The sequence below is a fragment of the Poecilia latipinna genome, unplaced genomic scaffold (assembly GCF_001443285.1).
Source record: "Poecilia latipinna isolate Pla-1442-1.1 unplaced genomic scaffold, P_latipinna-1.0 Scaffold588, whole genome shotgun sequence".
NCBI lineage: Eukaryota > Metazoa > Chordata > Actinopteri > Cyprinodontiformes > Poeciliidae > Poecilia > Poecilia latipinna.
In genome coordinates this window covers 125024-141184 of record NW_015113204.1, presented here as the reverse complement: position 1 = coordinate 141184, position 16161 = coordinate 125024, and the positions used below count along the sequence as shown (strand labels likewise).

Genomic DNA, 16161 nt, shown 5'->3' with positions numbered 1-16161 from the left:
TTTACACAAAACCCCCCCCCACACCCCTCCCCGTTTCCCCCCCCCCCCCCCCCTCCCTCCTCCCCCGCCACACACTTTTTTTTTCTACCCCCCCTCCACCCCTCAAACCTCCTCTATCTCTCTCTCTCTTGTCAATTTCGGACTCCGTGCGTCTCTATGTGTCTATAGTGTCTCCACAGTGTCATTTTGAAGTCAGACAGAGCTGCATGTGGGGACTACACCGGCACAGCCAGTCATCATCAAGTGAGGACAGGAAAAAGAAAGAAAGAAAGAGAGGAGAGTGGGGCAAAAAGAGAGAAAAGAGCGCTACCTAAAAACCACATGGGCAGAACACTTAGTACCCAGCTGGATTTAAGATAAGAAGAAGCGCAGACTTGAATTAATAGAGGGAGAAGACGAGTTCAACTGCAGCGACCGGGAACATTTTTATACGTGTTATATACAACAACAACAAAAAAAGGCGGATCGCGAGATAATGTAAGTGTATTTTTTTTTTCTATTTATTAACTCTGTTGCAGGGAAAACTTGGATCAAGAAGTTGATTTCAAGCCTACCGGCTTTTCCCTCCTGCCAGTCCGATTTCACGACTGGCAGTGAATGGACACTTGTTATGCGCAATGATTTCATTTCGGAAACACGCAAATTTAAAAAAAAAAAAAGTGAGACAAATTTAGTTAATTTTTGGGTTGATGCTAGATTGTTTATTTTATTTTTATTTTATTTTTTTGCATGCGTCTACGTTTGTGTGGGTCCCAGAGGAGGAGGAGGAGGATGAGAACATCCAGAATCCCGGGAAGGCTTAGATGTCTTTCTCATAAATTACAGGTTTCATGGCTACTTCTTAGAATTATAACATTAACTCCGGTACATTGTGTGCTTCGTTTTTTAAAGCCACGATGCTTATTACAGGGCACATTGCAAGTTCACTGAGTAACTCTAAATTTATGGCTGTATTAGATTCAAACCAGGTGAAGAGGATAAAAGTATAGAGGCACAGTTTTTTTTTTTTTTTGGTACTATTTCTGTCTTTGAAAATAGGTTTATAGTTAATTGAAGTAATACAGATATATAATTATACAGTGTTTATGTCATTTTATTGGCTAAAACTTTAAAAATAAACTGAGAGGCATACTTAGTCATTAAAAACAAAAATCTTTCCACTGTTGCAACATTCCCCCCCCCCCCAAAAAAAAGTGACCTCTGTGAACTTGACTTTGCAAAGCTTTCGTGCTAAATTGTAACAGGTTGGAGCGAGGAAGGGAAACCAGACTCAGACTGTGCTTTGGGATGTTGGTGTACAGGTTTATCACACACACAGTGTCTCCACTTGTTTTGGTATGAATCAGCAGCTGAGTACGGATGTGAGACAGAATGTACAGATACACTGCGTGCGTCTCTGGATGTGCTCTTTGGCTCATTGTGTTCTCTTCCCGCATTCCTCCGCAGGGTATCTTAGTTTTTTTGGTACATGAAGCCCATACTTGCCATCTTATCTGTATCGTAACCATATTCACACCCTGTTTATTTTAGTGTCTCACACTTGATAATGCAGCAGATGGAAACCACAGCAGATGAAAAGATCAAAATGGGTGAAATTGGAAACTTTTACTCATGCTGTGGAAAATGTCAGTTATTTAGAGTTGTTGTAGTTGTTTTGTGGTTCAGATTATGCACCGGGATAGCCAGAATGTGAACGCACATCCTCAGTTTGACAATTTGAAATGGGATGTTTTTGCAACCCCCCCCGGCATAAAAAGATTTGAAGCTGGATCGTACGTGAGGGGGTCTTCGATTGGCGAACGCTGTCAGGCTTTGCCAGCGGGAACTGTGAATAGAAGGAACATTGTGTTCAGACACAAACACACACACAAAGACCGACACATGCATAAGTTACATCTAAGATCAAATCTATAAAATTTATAAGTCCATAAAAGGGCTTTGTGGCCGATGGAGGGAACATTTTGTACTCTTCTTGCAGATAAACACTTTATTTCTAAGAGAGGCACAAAAAGTCAAGGAGCAGAGCGACGGGATGCAAGTCGTTCAGGTCTTCATGATTTTGACTCGTGGATTGAAGTGTGCAGAATTTGCAATGGCCAATTTATAAGAATCATTTCAAATTTTGACCCGTGTTCAGAAAGGCAATCTCGTTGCTGGGTCATCCAGCTGAGGTTTAATATTTATAGAATAAAATGAATTCAAATTATTCATTATGAAGGCAATCCCTGCAACAAAATGTTTATTTGGAGGAGTTGCAAAGCAAATGAGATTCAGAAAATTGATGCAGCTAATTAAAGCCACTGTTAAAGTCACCTTGCAAATGTTAGCTGACTGCTGAATTGCAGTCAAAGCGTAGGCCATCCCCTTCCTAATGTTACCACCTGCTGACTTTTTAGCCAAGACTTTTACTTGCTTCGGAAAAACTAGATCTGAATTGTAAGTGTTTAATCAGTGGAAACAGAGAAGCAATTTCCCCTAATCTGTTTTAACTTGAACAAAATTGAAAAAGTCATGATTTTTTTTCCCCCAATGAGAAGATATAATCTCTTATCTTGCAATTTGTCTAATGAGCAGAATATTTTGCATTTCTATAGGAGTCGTTTTTTACCTGTTTGAAACAGAAATGCTTCTGTTCTATTCAGAATATCTGGGGGGAAAAAAGGGGTTTTTGTCCAGTTTTACGTCAAATATATGCTTTACGACTTATTCCTCCACACCCTTTATGCTTTCTCATATCAGATAATTGGCCAGAACAGACTCTGATGTTGCAATCAAAAATCTAAACTAATTACTGTAATGGCAGCAAAGAAAAAATAAAAAGATGTCACTCCCTAAACAGACAAAAACACTCTTTTTTCTGTAAGATGTAGAGTATCTCATTGTGAAAATAACCTTTTTTGTTACTTCCTATTTTTTTTTTTTTTCAAAATCCACAAGTGTTAATATCTCAGCTGCTGCCTGTGAAAGCATAATGGCAACCACCCTGATTGGCAACATGCTTTAACATGACTGTTCCTTTTCCATTGTACTTTCGCCATACCAGGATAATTCCATCAAAGAGGGCTTAGTTGTTGGGATTGATTTTGGGAAAGTGGAACATAATTGCTGATGAGATAAAAGAGTCATCATGCAGCAGCTTCGACAGCAACGTGTCATTACAGCTTTTATGGGTTTGGCCAACTTCTGTTTTCTCTTTTCCCCTCCGCATGGATGTCTGTGATGTTGGCAACAGACCTGTCTGTCAGGCCGCATACTGAACATTTTTTTGCGCAGACCTGTTTCATCATCGACTGTTACGTCACTGCAAGTGTCAAATACTTCTGTAATTTTTTGTTGCCTCTCACTCTTGCGTAACTTTGCAGCTGGAGATGTTCTTGCGATAACGCTGGCGTAAAGGTCAGATTTGTGTAATAAAATTCAAATTGCTCTGAAGTACGAAACCAGTTTACTGAGGGTTCATCAGAACGGAGCATCGGCACGTTTGTAAACGGCAAAGTTTTACATTTTCTGTTTTACGATTAAACGTTTTTGCTTGTCTATTCATAACCACAGTTTTTGGCAATCAGAAAGAAAATAGCTATTTGAAGCTAATTTAATTCTAAATTTTGTTTTATTACGACTTAGGACGTCTGTTGTGTATCTTTGTAGCTCTTTCGTCTTTCGTTAGTTGGTGTTAAAGAGATTTCTTAAAATAATCCAACACCATTTTTATTCATTCTAACACCTTTAGTAAGTACTTTGAAAAGTAGGTTAATAATCTTATTGTACGTAGATAAACTTACAATAACTGAATGGAATACTCATTATCCTCTAATAATAATAATAATAATAATACAAATTTTGTTATAGTGTTGTTACTAAAGTGTGTCTGAAATGTATTCTGGCATGAGCTTTGATAAAATCTTGGAAGTATTCAGATTGATAAACACAAGTAGCAATACTGAGGCAGGACAATAAATTCAAACACTCAAAACAAATTTCCTTCCTGTGTGCAAATTTAGACCCATCGTTCTAGGCAATAAATTATAGCAACTTAAAAACACTTCAGCTGCGTTCCCAAAACCTAAAATTCACAGCAGTGGCATCCAGTAAACACTTACAGCATATGACTAATAGCCGGAGGGACTTGAATAATTGTGTCTGTTGTTCACCAAGCAACATCCACAACAAAAATGTTACTGAACACTCCCACCAACACAACTACCTGCCTATACAGTTGTTGCAATATGGATGTAGCAATAAAACTATCCAAAAGTCTCCCACAACCGGTAAAACTCACTGGATTTTCAAACCACTAGTTTTCTAACTTCTTGTCTTTGCTCGTTGTGCTGCACCACTAACAACATCTGGAACGTAAACAGGAACGGCACATCTTATTCCTGGTATGGCAGCTGACTGGAAACAAAAACCCTGAAAACAGCTGTTGTTATTGTAGATATACAGTTATTTTATTTTAAATAAAATACTTGTTCTTGGTTTTAGTAATATCTATTACAGTTTTAGCAAAGTGCGTTTGATATTTCTTGTAGTGTTATTTAGTGTATGAATGCAATTGCCAGTATAAAAGTGGGGAAACAGATCCACACAGGAAATTAACTCAGTGTCTAAGTAAATTTGAAAACATGATGTTTTCCCAACATCTACAGAGGACAGATAATTGAAGTCACTGACACCAATTGAATGAACATGTACAAGACTCGGTTTTGCCAACTTTGAGGCTCTGTTGTTACGTTCAGTAAGTTTTCTACTGGCTCCTTTTCAAAAAAAAAAAAAAAAAGGGAGTCCTTCCCAGCTTCAGTCAGAGGTGCTAACCTTTGGGTCCTGACTGCTAATAAATCATGCATGTGTGAAGTTGCCACTGTCTGAGCCCCCCTACAGCCAGCCAGGATGCACACATATCATGTTGTTTGTGTAGTGGAAAGAAAGTTATTACAAACTAATTTTGGTTCAATCAGATTAATAATGCAGATTGTGTGCCAAGAAAAGGTAACCGTAATGTTGTACTGTGACCTTTAGTATTTCCTAAGTGAACCGCAAGGCTAAAAGCAAAACTAGAATGTGCAAACTTAACTACAGAAACTAAAACTCAAAAATATGTGTAAGAGCTAAAACAAAAGTTCATTTGTGGTTTTACATAAATGTAGTTTTGCTTTACTAATTTATTGCTACTCTTACAGTGTTATTGATTTCTCTGCAGCCCCTCTGTCATGGAGGAAAGTAAGTTTTTGAACACTGTCGTATTATAAAATGATAATTATATTGTACAAACATGGTAATAAATTGTATAAACTTGATAATTATATTGTGTGAATGTGATAATTTCATCCAGATGGTGGATGGCGGTAGTTTGCTTTTATGCTGCATTGAAAGCAAGACTCAACAGTAGGTAGAAGTTTGAACACCAAGTTAATCTGGGATACATGTGGAGAGGAATGAATGAATGACTAAGAAGATGGATGGCCCTTTGTTGAGATTCCTACGTAAACCATGACATCTATGCCTCATAAAATTAGGTAGAAGATTTAGATAAAAGTGTCGCATCAGCCACCTACTTTGCCTTCATTGCACGCTGATAGGGTCCATAAATTTGAACAAATGTCTCGTTGTACTCCGAGTCACAACATCTCCATATTGGAAACATTCAAGGTGGTGAAACTGATGCCTCCCATAACTCTCCACCTGGTCAATGAGAAAGGCTGCCATACCGAGAGGATCGGTCAGATTGTTTCTTCTGTGCAGGCCCATTCTGTTTAGGATCCTTATTGTACTAACAATAACTTCAACAACAACGTGCAGCAGCATCAGTTTCTCTCCATGTCTTAGACCAAATAGTAAAACTTGTAGTAAAACTTGACTAACTTGGCCTTTGCACTAGTCTTCATAATAAATTGCAGTAAAAGCATACTGTAGACGCCTTCTAGATAAATTATTATGTTTATGCAAGATAATTATCATGACTGTACAATAGATTATCATGTTTATACAATATAGTTATCATGTTATAATGCAGTAGTGTTAAAAAAATATTTTCTTCCGTAAAAGTGACATGCTTCTGCAGCACTCTGTTATACATTTATGGAAATGGTAATTTAAGCATCAACTAATGTAATTCAGTGACTTTTGGGACTAAAAGTTATATACTGAAAACCAGGGCTGTTAAACTCATTTTTATTTCAGGGCCAATCAAGATCATGAAAGCCCTCAAAGGGCCGGTTGTGGCAGATTGTATTGATAAAATACCTTTTCACACTGAAGTAATTTAGCATAATACAAACAAAATCTAATTTGATTTGAATGATAAGATAACATCTAAGCATACATATGTTTTTTTTTTACTTCTATTTCTATGGCCTTCTAGAGTCTTGAGGCCCTTTATAGATGCATCAATAGATCACATGGACACAAAAAATATATAAAAACCCTGCGCAGAGTGAGACTGAGGGTAAATCTGAAAACTAAAGACTAGAGAACACATTTTTTAGTGTCCTTATAAGACGTCTACTTTTTATTTTTACTATTACGTTAAACATAATTTCTGATTTTTATGTGAATTGATTAACAGCTGACTTAAAAAGTGAGAGGTTATTATTAAATGTAAATTTTCTAAGCTGCAGAACAATAATCATCATTAAAGATGCACCAGCATAAAAATTAGGATTAGTATGACAATCTGATATTAGTACTACTGGGATGGCAGTATTTAACAATACTTAATGATATCATATACATCATATTTCCCTACATTTTCAACACCATTTAAAAGCAACAACACCGCCTACGTTGCTTCTCTGCCTCTCCTTCATAAATATCACTGAACAAATGCCACATAGCCAAACCATGTTGGTTTGTGGTAATCTATGTTTAAAAATTGCATAAAAATACCAATGTGGATTGTGTCATTGAAGTGTTTCAGGACTCGGACAAGTGTCCTCTTTTTTGTAAAATCAAAATATGGTCACCCTCTTGCACAGAAACAGTGACAAAGGCAGCTTTGGTTTAATCTCGCTTGTTTTTGTTGCTGTTCTTTTCAATGCCATTGCTAGAACTAACTGTGTTTTTCTTTGCAAATATAGCATTGTTTGGTTCTGCTTGTGTAAAGCACTGGGTAAAGAAGCTATGCTCTTTAACCACAATAAGGCAAGTGTGTTAGTGGGTCTCCATAAGCATGGCGCTCCCTTCGCACATGCCCATACAGACTTTCTTTGCCAATCGTTTTTTTTTTTTTTTTCCCCTCCATTTTATTTTTGGCAAATCAGTCAAATGTTCCTTTAAGTTGAAACAGATTCACTTCAATCTATTCAAAATGCATATAAAATATTGTCCTACTCTTTGTTGGTTTTTTGTTTAGCATCTCCATGTGCAAAGAGTGTGAATGCAGTGAAGTCCTGGAGGCCTCTTTTTCCCCCGTGCTAATGTTGTTCAATGCTAATAGAACAACATTAGCATTGAATGTTGAATTTAGCTGAAGTACTGTAAATCTGTGTAACTGTAGAGCTTGCTATCTTGTGAATAGCTCTGTTGCGTTAACTCACCAAATGTGTGTTCACATTGGCAAAAACAGTCAGGAAGGTAACCGAAAAGATGGCATTTGAACTACAGCACGGCATTTAATTGAGAAAATCAAAACCTCAAATTCTGAAGAGGCATATTATGAGCGTATTGATCCGTCTCAGGGATATCTGAGCTTTGTTTTTCTTTTTGAGACGGCACAGCTTTATGAGCACACAGTGTGAGCGTGTGGCTAAGCCCACGCTTTCCCTGCGTGTTTAAGGCTCTCGGAGAGAAGACGTCACTAATAATGAAGAGGTTTTTAGGAAAAATACGCTGTGCAAACGTCTGAATGCCACTCCGCTGTGTTGCAAGCGTAGTTTTGGTGCTTTTGCAATACCCTGACATTATTTAGGGAGAGAGAGTCAAAGAGCACAATGCCAAATAACGTAATTTGTGAGGGAACACGGCTGGGTGAAGAAAGCGACATGCACCGAGTTATGGTTATGTAATGACCTAATCTGTGTGGGGATCAGACAAGGTGTATTACAGTGGTGCTCCTCATACAGCTGCTAATGAGGCATTTTCCAGCAAAGCTATTAATACGAGTCCATCTCAATGCATAGCTTCAGAACACATGTCCTTAAAAGGTTCAGGTTATATAATGTGAAGATGAAAGTTGTTCATTCAGGCTTGATTATGTTTAGCATTTTATTCTTGGTTTTATTCATGGTTCACTGCTGCAAAAAAAAAAAAAAAAAAAAATTTACATAATGTTTGATTTTCCATAAACAAAGCTAAAAAACACAAAAAGAATCAGCAGAGATCAGACTGCTAACTTGTTGGCTTGTGTGTTTCTTTGCGTCTTTTGCAGTGTTATTGTGTGATGCCCTTAAAGCAGCAATGACCACAGATCAGTTTTTGCCCATGGACGATAAGTCAGCAACAGCTGTCTTTGCTGCGAACGGTGTTGACGTAACACCACGGAAAGATCAGGGAGTTTTCAAGGTGTGCATTATCTCTACTTACATTTTCTGTACATTGTTTTCAATTTCCTTTGACTTTTACAGCTGCTGCTCCTTTGGATGTTGTTTTATGGAAAATTCTTTTTCCGTCTATTTTTTATTTTTTTTTCCAGGTTGTGAGGCGTCAGGGACTCGATGGGGACCGGCCAATGATCGGGGACAAAGTGACCGTACACTACACTGGAAAACTGCTTACTGGGAAGAAATTTGATTGCAGTTGGGAACGGAAGGAGCCTTTTTGCTTTAATGTAGGAAAAGGTAGCTGCCATCGGTCATTACTGTGAAACTTCCTGAGTCCTTTGTGCCATATTTTACTTTAAATAGTAATTAGCAGAAATGCAAAAGTACTTAGTTCACAGACCTAATTTTTTAATAGCTGATGGGAATATGTAATTTATTACTTAAACAAATACCAGAGAAGCATTTCCTTGTTTCCAGTCTAGCTTTTATGCAAATATAATCCAGTACTCTCTGGAAGTAGCGTCATGTTTTACAGCAAATACATTCACAGTGAAGCACATTTTTAATTCCTTTGTAAAAAATTTTAATGACTTTTCTGAATCTTTATCCTCTCACAGGACAAGTCCTGAAAGCATGGGACATTGGTGTGCTGTCCATGCAGAGAGGAGAGGTGTGCACCCTGCTCTGTAAACCAGATTATGCCTACGGACCGACTGGGAATCCAGACAAAATTCCTCCCAACTCTTCAGTAGTGTTTGAGGTCCGTGCGCCTTGTTGCTGCAGCCTTAGATTAATTATAAATCAGTCTGAGGAACTCTTCTAATGTAGAAGCACGTCTTTTGTGTCCAAAGCCTGAGTTGCTAATTATGAAATTCACAAGTTTTTATTTTTATTTGAATGCCTCATTGACCAAACAGCTGCCTCATCTAAGCTTCACATATTCTTTAAAGACACACACTGATGTTTTAATTAACCAAAGGCATTGAAGATTTCAAGAGGAATGTAATTTTGATTAATATTTCCAAACTTCTTATTTTTTGTACTATTCTTCTCAATAACGCACGTTATGTTACATTTAGAGGAAAATAGGGGAAGAACATCGCCTCGACTGTTAACTATGTGGGGGCGGCAGCGTCACGTTATGTAGGAGTTTTGCAGCAGGATGGATGGCATCATGAGGATAGAACACTGTATGGAAATATTGAAAGACGGACAATGACTCTAGTGTCTTGGAGATAACGAAATAAATTTAGTTTGGAGTGCTAATCACAAAGTCATGATGTAAGTGTCCTGATAACCCGTGTGTGTGTTTTTGAGCAAGGTTGCCTACAAAACTTTCTAAATTCGAGCGGTTCTGTCTAGAAGAAAATGACAAAATCCCATCAAATTAATGTGAGACATTTATGGCAGGAAACTTAAAACATTTAACATAAATAATACAGTTTAAAAGGCAGTTACACTAAAAGCTTGGAAAATATATGTAAACTTTTGATTTTTCAGCAGCTAAAAAGACATTCTCTTATTGTTGTGGTATTTAGGAAATTGAAATTATCCTAACGTAAAATAATTAGCATTATATTGCATCTTTTTATGCAATGTGTGAAAAGATGTTTATGCATATGCACTGAAACAGTCAAAAGATTTGTGTCGCATTAACCTACATCCTAACTGAGCAAACTTGACTCAGTGAGGTGTATACTGCTGAACAGTGTATTTTGATAGTCTCGATGCTAAAAAAGAATGAATATTACTGGAATGAATATGCAAAAAATTCAAAATCAAAAAGTATCTGGTGGTTTAATAAGCCACAGAGAACTTTAAACAACACTTAAGACCAGATTTACCAAATTAATGCATAAACCCAATGAAGTGTCAATTTTTTTTTTAAATTATGGTAACTTATGGACTAAAAACCAATCATCAAGTTCACAGTCACTGGTTACTGTTATCTTCAGTAACCAGCCATTTACAAATCACACAGGCGCCACCTGTTTACTTTCACAAAGCTTGATAACTTCAGTACTTGTTCAAAGTATTAAAAATAAGATAGCATTGCAAAAAAAGACTTGTGAGAAATGGTGAGAAGAATTTCTTTTTTTTTTTTGACAACAGATGGAGCTGCTTAACTTTGAAGGAGAGATACTTACAGCTGATGGCGGCATTATGAGGAGAATAAAGGTCAAAGGGGAAGGTTACAGCAATCCTAACGACGGGGCGACCGTCGATGGTAACCTCAAACATTTGTTTTACAGGTCAATGGCATTGTGGTTAAATTATATTGTCGGAGGTTGAGTGTGTGATGTTTCGCGCAGTGCACCTGGAGGGACGCTGTGGGGACCGGCTGTTCGACTGCAGGGACGTTAGCTTCATTGTTGGTCAAGGTGAAGACAAAGGCATTCCTCTGGGGGTGGACCGAGCGATGGACAAGATGCAGAGAGGAGAATGCTGCTTACTTTACCTTAAACCAAAGTAAGTTTCTCACAGATCTTTAAAGCCTGCAAAATGTGCTCCTGCTTCCTCTGTGATTTTCAAACAAGAATGATTCTTGATTTTTTTTTTTATTCTCCTGACTGTAAGTTTACAATAACTAACTTCAAAGTTGACCAAAATTAAACAGAAATGTGTAAAGTAGCATGTGTCTAAGTTAAAAAAAATAATTATTGAATCAAAACATAGTGGCTTGTTAAATTATTCATACTCCTTGAATATTTTCACTTTTTAATAGGTTACAAACAAAGACTTCAATGTCGTGAAATAAAAGGAATCTTTTCTTGGAGCACACCTGTATTTGGGTCAAAATTTTGTGGAGTCACAAAACTTTCTTCCATCTTGACCCCTCTGGAAGCAAAACACAGACACAGCATGAGCTGCCACTGCCGTATTTCACTATAGGGACGGTGTGTTTGAGTGTTACTTTTCTGCAACACAAAGAGTTCTGCTTGTAGGCCAAGAAGCTGTCTGAAGTCCTCTAAAAGAACATTTTATTTTGATTTAATGGGGATACATCTGATTTTCATACCTTTTTATTTTATATATATAAAATATTTAAACAATGTACAAATTTTGTTCCTCTCACTATTATGCCCTGCTTTGCCTTGATGGAAATTGCAATTGGTATGAAAACTTTTGTAAGGTATTATATTGAGAAACTGACATATCGTATATTTATAGTGTGCATGTAACATTTCTAACCTTCTTCAACAGTTTTTTTTTAAAATTCTTTATAAGTTGCTCTGAGAATGTTGACAGAGATTATGGATTTTTTTTTTGTCACAAAGCAGAGATGATAGGCATTAAATATTCCAATAGCAGGATATCAACTGTGTAGGAAAATGTGCTATGCAACTCTTTAAGGAGCGCTAGATTTGTTAGCGAAATTGCTTAAACAGTAAACTTCATAAGTCAAAAATTGAATTTTTCCAAATTGTGCGTAATTCATATTTTTTCTCTAAGAAAACATGAATAAAGAGTACATTACTGCTCTTTCTACGAAACAGACAATGGCTAATGTCACGTCACATTAGCGATCATTGACGCAAATGTAAAACTCTTTCAGAGAAAATGAAAACAAACTTTAAAAAAAAAATCCATTTACTCACAGTGGCCATTTGTCGTACTTTCTGCTAAAGCATGAGAAAGGAGGTATTAGAAATATGTAGCAAAACTGTTTTGCACTCACACAGTAGATAACCTTGAGAGTCAAGGCAGCGCGATAGTTTCAAGAGCAACAAGTGCTTCTCAGGCTCAGATCATTAAAGACTGGAAAGTATTGTTCATGCATGAATCAGAGCTGTTCTTTCTGGCTCTTGTCCTTCTTCAGAGGCTCCATCTAAATCTGCAAATTTATTGTGTTGATTTGCAGCAGTCTGTTCCTCATTAGACTTATATATGCATGCATTTTTCCACCCTTTAAGTTGCATAGAAACCTTTTGAAGTTAAGCTTAGTCATGTGGTTTGCAACAAATGAAACAGAGGATCTGGAATGTGCTTCGTATTGAAATCCTTTGGTTGCCTCAAAATGCAACGATGTTAACTTTTCTTTCACAAAGTCTTGTTAGGCTGTGTGCCATCATTATTAACCTTCTGTGGTTAGTTCCTAAACATGATATTTGGTCATGCAGGTTTACTATCAAATTTAATAAAAGGTTGGTTTGATATGTGGCTTTTGCAAGAAAACACTTAATTTTCTGACCTTGACATGTTGCAACGTTACAGCCATAAATGTCTTTTATTGGGATTTTTTTCTACTTTTATGCACACAATTCACACTCCTTTACTCCAATGCACCTAAATAAAATCAAGAGCTGATAAGGAATTAAATCTACTTAGGGTGCGTTCACACTGCAGCCTGAAGTGACTCAATTCCGATTTTTTTGACGTAATGCGACCTGTATCCGATCTTTTCATGGCAGTGTGAACAGCACAGGTCGGATTCTTTTTCGAATGTGACCCATATCCGATAGTATGCGATTCAAATGCGACCTAACGTCCAGGTCGCATTCATCCGAACTGAACGTCACTGATTCTCAACAAATCTCACTATTATGCGTCCTGATACGCGCAAGCGAGAAGAAAAACAACAACCATGACGGATTATATGAGGATTAAGTTGTTAATATGCTGCTCCAGCCGGACAACAACTAAGCTCCACCTTTAGCCTCCATGTTTACTTCCGCAAACACTGAGCACTTCTTCTTCTTTTTATGGGGGTTGGCAGAACACTTAGAACGCTGACGCTATTGCGCCCTCTAGTGCTCATGCGGGACACTTTCAGGTCGTTTGCCCATTCACACTGCAGAACGCATACAGGTCGCATTTACTGGCAGCAGTGGCGCAAAAAGTGGGTATGCAGCGCATGCAATGCATAAGGGCGCTGCACCAGAGGGGGCGTCAAAACCCCGTCTGGAGGGGGCAGCGCGCCGATGATGTCTTCGCATACACTTCAGCGAACCCTTACGCTCCTTCACCTCGTGCATATAACGGGGTAAATGTAGCGAGTTTTACCTTTCACGTGTCTTCGTCTCGGGGGAAGGAGGGACGCCGATTTATGTTTTCGCATCCACCTGAATAATATGTAGTTGCGACACTGACTGGCAGTGTGAACGGCCCGGCAAAAAAAATCGGAATTGCCAAAAAATCGGAATTGGGTCACTTCAGGCTGCAGTGTGAACTCACCGTTAGGTAGTTTGAAAACATTAAATATCTTTAGAAATTGAGTAGTTGAGGTTTAATATGGCAAAATGTGGAAGAAGTCAAGGAGTATCACTCATTCATCACAATTACCATTAATAGGGCCATTAATAATTATTGTTCTGTGTAATTATTAAATTTGTGTGGCTTTGATTAATTTACAGGTATGGGTTTGGTAGTGAAGGCAAACCAGAGTACAAAGTTGGACCAGATAAAGAAATTGTGTATGAAGTTACTCTAAAAAACTTTAAAAGGGTGAGTGACAGTTTTTGCTTTTTGGTAATTTTATGAATAGAATACAGAAATTTTGCTTTACAGACGATCAGATTAGAAAAACATATCTTATCCCAATAATAATAATAATAATAATAATTTATCTCACCAGGCTAAAGAATCCTGGGAAATGGACTTGAATGAAAAGCTGGATCTCGTCTCTGGAGTGAAAACTAAAGGGAATCAGTATTTCAAGGTATAGTTTTCAATGCTGGTTGTTTCCCATTGAAGTGCTGTGGTTACGCATCTGCTCAGAACCGATCCGCATTTTTCACCGTTAGGCGGGACGGCACCACCAGGCAGTCATCCAGTACCAGCGAATCATTTCCTGGCTGGAGTTGGAGTGTGGTACCGGGATGGAGCAGCATAAGAAGATACAAGACTACGTTTCAACAGCTCACCTCAATTTAGCGCTATGCTTCCTTCGGCTAAAAGAGTTCTCTCAAGCAGTGGACAACTGTAATAAGGTGAGCTGTGTTGCCCTGATGGGAAGCGCACGTCTGCACCCCTCCGGCTATGTTTGTCCGCTGTTGCATGCTAATTTCTCTCCATGTGCCTGTGTTTGTTTGTTCAAGGTAATTGAGCACGATGAGAGCAACGAGAAGGCTCTGTATCGCCGAGGGGAAGCGCGGCTTCGCCGCAACGAGTACAACCTGGCCATAGTGGACTTTCAGAAGGTCCTGGAAGTCAACCCATCGAATCGCGCTGCTCGCGCTCAGCTTTCCAGCTGCCAAAGAAAGATGAAGGAACATCAAGAGCAGGAAAAGAAGATCTACGCCAACATGTTCCAGAAATTTGCGGAGAGGGACTCCAAGGTCTGTACACTGTCCATTCTTGGCTAAATGTAGTTTAGGAATCGTGCTAAAACACATTTTTTCCCTTTTATTTCCCCTTCTGAAAAGAAACTGAAAATCAATAAGTTCTTGTAGTTAAGTGGTGCCATAATGTAACTTTAAAATACTTTCATAAACTAATGTACTGAGAAAAGAACTTACTTTTTGATGTTTGTAAGACTTTTAAATTATAATTCTTATTTAACTGTTTCTAAAATGAGAGTTAACTGCATCAATACACATATGTTCTGATATGTGCTAGTTTTTTAACATAGTGACCACAACACAATGCGTGTATTTTCTCAAAAATGACATAAATAACCCTACCTTATTTTCCATATTCTTTAGCGTGAAATTTGTTAAACAGGAAAATAGAAATGTGTTAAATTTTAAAGTGTAAGAGATTCTCCATTTTCTATCCTGAGATCAATCCTAAACATCTGTTTCAACCTGAAATGTTTATCTGTTTAGTTCCTTCAAGGAATAAATCATATTGTTCTGATGCATCCTGCCTGTACTTCTTCAGTGTTATACTGACCTCTAGTGGTGAAACATCTCATGGCAACTCATGGCTTTGTAGAAAAAGACACGAATAAATGGCACAAAATGTTCGAAAAACGTTCGATAAACACCGGAAACTTTAAAGTGCTATGTACAGTTTTTTTGTTACGTTGTCATTTTTATGTGGAATCAGTGTTTCAAGTATCTCTGGCAGTGGTTTCTTCTTCGCGCTCATGTTAAATCCCATTTCCTCCAAACAGACTGGGAGAATGAAGAGGAGAAAGGACGAGAGCACGCGGGGCGGCATGAACGGCGAAGTGGGCATTAAACGAAGGCGACGAAGTCAGGACTGCCCATCATAGCAGGAACATTTTGAAAAAGGGAGAGGAGACAGCCTCCTATCTCCAGGGAGCAGAGGCGGCGAAAAAGCTGAATAAAAGCCTCTAATCCGCACCTCTTCAACCCAAAATCCAGCGGGACCATTCCTGCATATAAAGCAGAGAGTGAGCTGAACAGCATTTATTTGTCACGCGTACTGTTGGGCAGCCTGAACGTTCCTCCCCCAGGGGGGACAGAACAAAAAAAAAAAAAAAAAAAAAAATCACAGAGTGAATATTGATATGAACACTTCTTTTTTGTCCAGTCTGTTATTAGAAAAAAGTACTTTCAGTTCTTCTTCTTCTTCAAAAAAAAAAAAACCCAAATGAATCCACCCCTTTTTTAAGAGTCATTTGGCCACTGTGCTGACATGTGCCTCCATAGTTTGTTCCCAAGACCAGTCTTGCTGGTTTTCAGGCTTCTGACTTGGTATTAGACCTTTTTTAGGGCAGCTGCATGCGTGTATCATGTTTGGGATTCAGACTTGAAACGTTGCAAAATTTTAAAAATGT

The 16161-nt window shown here is 38.0% G+C and overlaps 1 protein-coding gene across 2 annotated transcripts in view; it reads left to right on the top strand.

Annotated features, from left to right (window-relative positions):
- The window catches only part of fkbp5 (FKBP prolyl isomerase 5), a 20136-nt gene extending 4189 nt beyond the window's left edge, over positions 1-15947 (top strand). The window contains exons 1-11 of one of the 2 annotated variants that reach the window (XM_015042407.1): positions 112-477; positions 8363-8496; positions 8627-8771; positions 9092-9234; positions 10587-10701; positions 10787-10943; positions 13829-13919; positions 14050-14133; positions 14219-14404; positions 14513-14752; positions 15532-15947. In XM_015042407.1, coding sequence (XP_014897893.1) covers positions 8392-8496; positions 8627-8771; positions 9092-9234; positions 10587-10701; positions 10787-10943; positions 13829-13919; positions 14050-14133; positions 14219-14404; positions 14513-14752; positions 15532-15633 — 1368 coding nt within the window. In that variant the 5' untranslated portion in view covers positions 112-477; positions 8363-8391 and the 3' untranslated portion in view covers positions 15634-15947. Of the gene's footprint in view, positions 1-111; positions 478-8362; positions 8497-8626; positions 8772-9091; positions 9235-10586; positions 10702-10786; positions 10944-13828; positions 13920-14049; positions 14134-14218; positions 14405-14512; positions 14753-15531 lie in introns of those variants that run through there. The other variant, XM_015042408.1, reaches the window with a different exon arrangement.
- The last annotated feature ends 214 nt before the right edge of the window (positions 15948-16161 follow it).